This window comes from Sardina pilchardus, chromosome 21 (assembly GCF_963854185.1).
Source record: "Sardina pilchardus chromosome 21, fSarPil1.1, whole genome shotgun sequence".
Lineage (NCBI taxonomy): Eukaryota > Metazoa > Chordata > Actinopteri > Clupeiformes > Clupeidae > Sardina > Sardina pilchardus.
In genome coordinates, this window is record NC_085014.1 from 3449675 (window position 1) to 3457174 (window position 7500).

At 44.9% G+C, this 7500-nt stretch overlaps 1 protein-coding gene across 1 annotated transcript in view; it reads left to right on the forward strand.

The window, feature by feature from the left end:
* The window catches only part of cgnl1 (cingulin-like 1), a 59482-nt gene that overhangs the window by 43937 nt on the left and 8045 nt on the right, over positions 1-7500 (forward strand). The window contains exons 13-14 of the mRNA XM_062524613.1: positions 6200-6361; positions 7404-7493. Of these exons, the coding sequence (XP_062380597.1) occupies positions 6200-6361; positions 7404-7493 (252 nt within the window). The remainder of the gene's footprint in view (positions 1-6199; positions 6362-7403; positions 7494-7500) is intronic.

Sequence of the window (7500 nt, forward strand, 5' to 3'; positions counted from 1 at the left end):
GCCACTATGCGCAACTGCATCGCGCAGTGAGCTGAAGGATAGGAGGACCGACACTTATTAACACAAAGCTTTGTAAAGCACTAACAACCACCCCTCAAAGTTCATTGTCCATAAGTCCAAACAATAAGTATAAAAATCCGACAATCCAAAACGATAACGAGATCTCCCAGAAACGAAAAACAAGTTTGTTGAGTAGCCTAGTCCTTCCAACAATCTCAGCTTTTGCGTTTGTTAGATAAAAGGCATTCTGTCCTGCTGTATTCCAATGAGAAAAAATCATCCACAAGGTAGGCTAAGGGTCACGGTAATGCAGCATGCAGGAATCTATATAGGCCTACGCATAAAACGAATGAATGGATTATATCGGCCAAAACGAATGAATGGGTTGGGAGAGTCGTCTGGCTGTGTCAGCAGACTGCAGTCGGTCTCGAGGGGTTAAATAGCGCACGTACTTGAATTTTAATCTGAAGAAGACCAAATCAAATCAAAAAAGAAGGATTTCAAGTGTGCGAACCTTTTTCCATTTTTTTTATGATTTAGCCTACTCTTGTTCTGCACCTTGACCGGGGATGTGCACAAACTTTTTTACTACACTTGAATTTTAAACCAACTCTTCTCTAGCCTATATCCTATAAAAGAAGGATTTCAAGTGTGCGAACCTTTTTCCATTTTTTTAATGATTTAGCCTACTCTTGTTCTGCACCTTGACCGGGGATGTGCACAAACTTTTTTACTACACTTGACTTTTAAACCAACTCTTCTCTAGCCTATATCCTATAGCCATACTTTAATAATCAGATGTTATGCTCATTTTTGTAGGCTACACCTCACCGGCAAGCACGCACGCAAATGCTGCTTTTGCACATCTACAATATTGGCCAGGCTATATAGAATAGGCTTTTAGGACTGTATTTTGCCTTCGTGCAACTTTAGTTGTGCTCAATCTAAATTATTGTCAGTAAGGATAGGTCATATTACCAAATGGCGAACCTCGAAAATTATTTAGGATATAGAGCCGTGTCCATTACGCATGCAGTTATTTTTTAGGCTATTGTTTTATTTGAGTGTTTTTGTCTACCATGGCAAACATAGTTGAAACGTTCGCTCTAAACTTAAGTATTTCCAATCGGCTTTCACAAAACCGATGAGGTCCAGATCTCAGTGGCCTCATAGCTGCCTACAGCCATGCATAGTAAGCCTAATGATAGCCTAATAGTTATGACATTAATAGCCTATTAATGACCTCATGTCGGAATGGCACGTTGTTTGAAAAAAAAAAGTTAAATAGGCCTAGACCTACCGCCGAGTGGGGATATGTCGGAATGAACAGCGGATACCAGCTGGGTTGTAAAACATTACTGTATTCGTTGATCTTATCGATGCAGTCCTTGCGGCCACTTCTCCCCATCGTAGGAAACTTTAGTGTTGACAACACAAAGGCCTTCACGTTGTGTGGCAGTGCTTGCTTGCCCTTCGATCCATCCCAGTTGGTGGTTTTGCACCTGTCCCTGAGTTATAGTCTATATGAGTAAGCGCTTATATGCTCTAACCGCATAATAAAAGAAGCACCTGCAGCAGTGCTTATGGCAAGGCTATTAACACCTGTCACTGAGCTATGGACAAGCAGTTATGCTCGAAAATTATCATAATAACAGACACACCTAATTGTATGTCTCTATGTTTAAACACATACAATTAGGAAGCATTTCCGCCGCAACGTTTGCTTTCTTTTTCTGTCGGTCCGCGGTTGCTTGGTCAATTGTTGCAGCAAATTATCAGATCACCGGACCTAATTTCACCCCATGTCTCGCGGACCAGCAGCAGTCTCCACGTTTCGCGGCCCATAGTTTGAGAAACGCTGCATTAAAGTGTCATTAGGTTGTAGGCTATATGTTTAGTGATTTCTTTGTGTGTTTTTCATTGTAGTGTGTGTGCATTGAGTAGTTCCTTAAAATACGGAACAAAGAGCGTCCCGTAGCCTATCTGTTCAATACGGAAGAAGACTAACTATTACTTATATATTTCTTATAACGAAACGCGAAGAAAAAATACGAGGACTGACCATCTCGTTTCTCCGCGTTTCCCCCAATACCATGGCGACAAAGAGAAATAAATATGATTTGACATTTAAGCTGATTGCTGACAAATTTGCCACACAATTCGGGAGAAGCAGCGGACAGGAGCGCCACCACAAGCAAGCACTTCTAGCCCAAATTAACATGGCAACGTTGCCTATGACTAAAGTGTCTAAGTAGGCTAGTCCTACTAATATTACATTTGATTGGTAGCATGTTTGTAGCGCGCCAGTTTACCCATCCCCTACATCAAAACAGCTTAGAATCAATCAAAGAATCAGCTGTGTCGGCGTTAGGCTGTAGGCGATTTTCTATAACCATTTTCATTCATTTCAACAATGGTTCATTGAAACGTTGTTTGAATAATTTCGCCAGTCATCACCTTCATTGTAATGATTAAATGAGATTAAGGAGTCGACTATTGACGGATATGCGGTCTTCATCATTTTGAAATGCGGGATGAAACTTTCTGCCACCTGGTGGTTGTTTGGGTACATTGCCTTAGGCTCGAAAAAAATCGGCTTGACGGCCTGCGGGATCTCTTCGGGAGTCCCGCGGGAGAAGGTGCATTCTCAACCCGTACCCACTGTAGTTGTTTTGTACTGGTACAGTGATGGTAGCATTTCAACCGATAACTAGCAACAGGCAGAAGTGTTATATCTTCAGATAGTTATCCACACACACACACACACACACAAACACACAAACACGTGTTACATCTTCAGATAGGCATCCATGGCAGACATGTTCTTATTGTAGGTGGGTTGTACACATTGGAGGTGGCTAGTGAGGTTCAGACTTGACTGTGAAGCGCGTCGAGTATTTAGAATGTAACGTGTTGCACCGTGAAAACAGCTTTACAGAACACACATGATACTGTACAGAGCGTAGATGATACTGTGGAACAGGTTGGATTTGTGGTGAAGCAGCTCCATGCACAGGAATGTGTCACCTGTTTAGCCGTCGGCCATTTTGAACAAGACTAGAGGCCTGCAGCACCCACTAGTGATAGTAATAGTCCATTAGTTGGTTAATTGATGATAATCCCTAAAACACATACACAGAAACAAATGCAATCAGACGCGAATGCACACACACACACACACACACACACACACACACACACACATACACACACAGACTCACTCTCTCTCTCTCTCTCTCTCTCTCTCTCTCTCTCTCTCTCTCTCTCTCTTACTCACACACACACACACACACACACACACACACATGCAGACCAGACATGGCCCCCAATGGCTCACACCGGTCCAATAAGTTTTAAACAAGTCAGACCACACACATTGTGCGCACAGTGTTTGTGTGTTTGTGTGTGTGTGTGTGTGTGTGTGTGTTTGTCTGCATGTGTGTCTGCATGTGTGAGCTCCACCCCTACTAATGGAGGAGAGAGAGAAAGTAAATCTCCAACTCATCCTTTTAAACACAAACACACACACACACACACACACACACACACACACAGAGTCTTAAACTCATCCCTCTGCTCTGGACTCTTTTGATGTGATGGGACTAGAGACTAGAGCCTGGCTTACTGACACAGCCAACACACATGGGAGCCACATGGGAGTGTGTGTGTGTGTGTGTCTGTGTGTCTGTGTGTCTGTGTGTTTGTTTTGTTTGTGTGGTGGAACATATACACAATGCACACGTTTGTATTTTTGGCTGAATTAATTTGTGAAATGCGTTTGGCTATTTAGTGTGTGTGTGTGTGTGTGTGTGTGTGTGTATTATTTCATTTTTCATCAGTGTTCTCTCACTGACCTCTGCAAGGCAGACACAGGAAAGCTCTCTGCTTCCTCTCGCTCTCTCTCTCTTTCCCTTTCCCTCTCTCTCTCTCTCTTTCTCTCTCATCCCTCATTCTTTCTGTCTCTCTCTATATATCTCTCTACCACTCCCTTCTAGCTAAAGGCGAGAATGTGCTTCACCACAGTTAATCATATTCAGCGTTCTTCACAGACAGACAGACAGACAGACAGACAGACACACACTGTTTGTCTTCCCCAACTCTCTCTATTCTCTTCCTCTCATATTTGTCCTCCATAATCTCACCCTCATTGTTCTCTTGTTATCTCATTGTGCATGTCTCACTATCTCCCTCCATCTTCTTCTCTCTCTATCTCCCTCTCTCCTTCCATCCATCTTTCTCTACTCCCCCTTTCTCCCCATCTCTCTTTTCTCTATCTCCCCCTCTCTCTCTCTCCCTCCATCTGTCTTTCTCTACTCCCCCTCTTTTTCTCCCTCCCTTCTCTGTTTTCCACTCTTCCTCCTTTGCTTTCTCTCTCTTTTTCTTTCTCCTCACTTCTTACACATTCCTTTCATTCTTCCATCTTTTCACATCCCTCTCTTCTGATCATGCTTTTGTGCAGCTCAATTATGTCTCCCTCATTTACTCAACTTCTTCACCTTTCCCATGTGATACACACACACACACACACACACACACACACACACACACAGACCCACACACACTCCTCTCCCACCCCCATGACCTCTCTGAAGAGGTCGGCCTGGATCTTTATCCCAGCTAACACATGGGAATGTCGGGAATGTTATTGTTTGATATGGGAATGGGGTGATGTGGATGGCAGGAATGAGAGGAGCCATATGGAATGACACACACATACACACACACACCCTCTCTCTCTCTCACACACACACACACACACACACACACACACACACACACACACTACTAGATGAGTCAGTGGTGAAAAGTTGAAGTGACCCATTGACCTCTCACTCCTCTTTAGCTGGATGGAGTCATTTATCTCTGAGAGGGAGATCAGGCACGGAGAGGAATACTGACTCAGAGCTTTAACGCCTGCCTTTGAGAGTGTGTGTGTGTGTGTGTGTGTGAATGTATGCGTGAGGGTATGTATATAGCCCGAGATAGGAACACTGACTCAGAGCTTTAACGTCTGCCTTTGAGAATGCGTGTGTGTGAATGAGTGTGTGTGTGTGTGAATGCAGGTATGAGGGCGTGTGTGTATAGGCTGGAGAGGAGTTATTGGGTGGAAGTTTCTTTAAAAGAAAATACTGTAGATATTTCCCATTCAGTGCAGAAGTCATTTTTTGGTGTGTGATCAGTCACGTTTGTGTATGGGTGTGTGTTTGTGTGTATGTACTGTGTGTGTGTGTGTGTGTGATTGATTGTTGATGGCTGCCTGCTGACCTAGTGACTTCACATCCTTCCTACATCCCTGCCGCATCCCACTCTCTCCACATAGACCATGATGTCACATCCTGTCCAGCTGCTTCCTCACCCACACAACACTGATACACACACATGAAAACACACACACACACACACACACACACACACACACACACACACACACACTGCTAGTTAGTTCATGGCAAGCATGTAAACTCACATATTTACTCTCAGCACACGTGTACTGTACATGCAAACTGAAATTGTCACACACACATACACACACAATCACGCTCCTGTGTTTGGTTCATGATACTTTTGTTCTCATCTTCATCCGGAAGTTAGTTTCAATTTTGAATCCAAGCACACACCACACACACATACCACACCCCCCTCCCCCCCACACACACACACAGGCACGTTCATGCAAACAATGAAACGGTTGTGTGATGACACCTGTCGTATTATTACCTTGTTGATCTCTTGACTGACCACATTCCAGTCCACTCAGTGCTAATTATATGCGTTTGCACCACCGTTAATGTAGTGTGTTATTAGTCAGTGTGTGTGTGTGTGTAGTGTGTTATTAGTCAGTGTGTGTGTGTGTGTGTGTAGTGTGTTATTAGTCAGTAGTTATGTATTGAGCACCATGGCATTTTTAGACATGTAGTCATGGCGCTGGAGTCATCAGAGCACTGCTGTGGCCTGGCGGCCGGTGTCTCTACGGTGACGGACACACCACCAACCACGACCTCAGCTCTGTCTTATCACAGGCGCCACCTGGTGGCCACAGCCAGAAGTGCAGAGCTGAGATATTGGCAACTGCAGTGTTTTGGATTGATGATGTTCACTTGTGTATGGTCTTTTATCAGTGTCCTCCCAGAAAGTCTTATGCACTCTTGTGTGTGTGTGTGTGTGTGTGTGTGTGTGTGTGTGTGTGTGTGTGTCTCAGGCGCTCCACCTGGCGGAGGACCTGCGTGAGTGTAAGCGTGAGCGCGACGACTCGGTGCAGCTGGCGAAGGAGCTGGAGCGCAAGGTGTTCGACCTGGAGGTGGAGGCAGAGACACGCCACCAGACCAAAGATGACAAGACCCGACAAATCAAACTGCTGGAGGTGAGAGCAAGTTTAATGTGCTAGACCCGACAAATCAAACTGCTGGAGGTGAGAGCAGGTTTAATGTGTCAGACCCGACAAATCAAACTGCTGGAGGTGAGAATACACTGTGTTTTAAGTAGTTAGACCCGACAAATCAAACTGCTGGAGGTGAGAATACACTGTGTTTAATGTGCTAGACCTGACCAATCAAACTGCTGGAGGTGAGAATACACTGTGTTTTAAGTAGTTAGACCCGACAAATCAAACTGCTGGAGGTGAGAGCAAGTTTAATGCGCTAGACCTGACCAATCAAACTGCTGGAGGTGAGAACAACCTGTGTTTTAATGTGTCAGACCCGACAAATCAAACTGCTGGAGGTGAGAGCAACTTGTGTTTAATGAGCTAGACCTGACCAATCAAACTGCTGGAGGTGAGAACAACCTGTGTTTTAATGAGCTAGACCTGACCAATCAAATGATTGGAGGTAAGAGCAACTTGTGTTTAATGAGCTAGACCTGACCAATCAAACTGCTGGAGGTGAGAACAACCTGTGTTTTAATGAGCTAGACCTGACCAATCAAATGATTGGAGGTAAGAGCAACTTGTGTTTAACATGCTGGACCTGTTAGACTTAACCAATCAATCTATTCAGGGTAAGGACCACGTGTGCTTAGCACACCAGTCTTAGCCTTTCAGAAAGGTGGAGGTAAGAGCCCTGAGTGAACATGCTACACCAATCGAGCAGACGACACAGAGAAGGAAAACATATATCTGGCAAATGATGACAAAGCTCTCTCCTTCTCCCTCTCCTCCTCTCTCTCTACCTCTCCTTTCCCTCTCCTCTTCCCTTTTTCCTTCCACCTTCCATCTCTCTCCCTCTACTCTTCCCTCCCTCTCTCTCTCTTTCCATTCTCCCCTCTGTCTCCCTCTCTCTCTTGCTCCATCTTTCTCTTTCATTCTCCATCCCTCCATCTCCCCTCCTCTCTCCCTCTCCCTCTCTCACCCTCTCCATCTCCCCTTCTGTCTCTCTCTCTCTGTCTCTCTCTCTCTCTCTCTCTAGGAGCGTATCGGTCAGCTGGAGATGGATCTGGACGAGGAGAGGCAGAGCGGAGACCAGCTGATGGACAGGATAGACCGAGGGAGAGAACAGGTGAGAG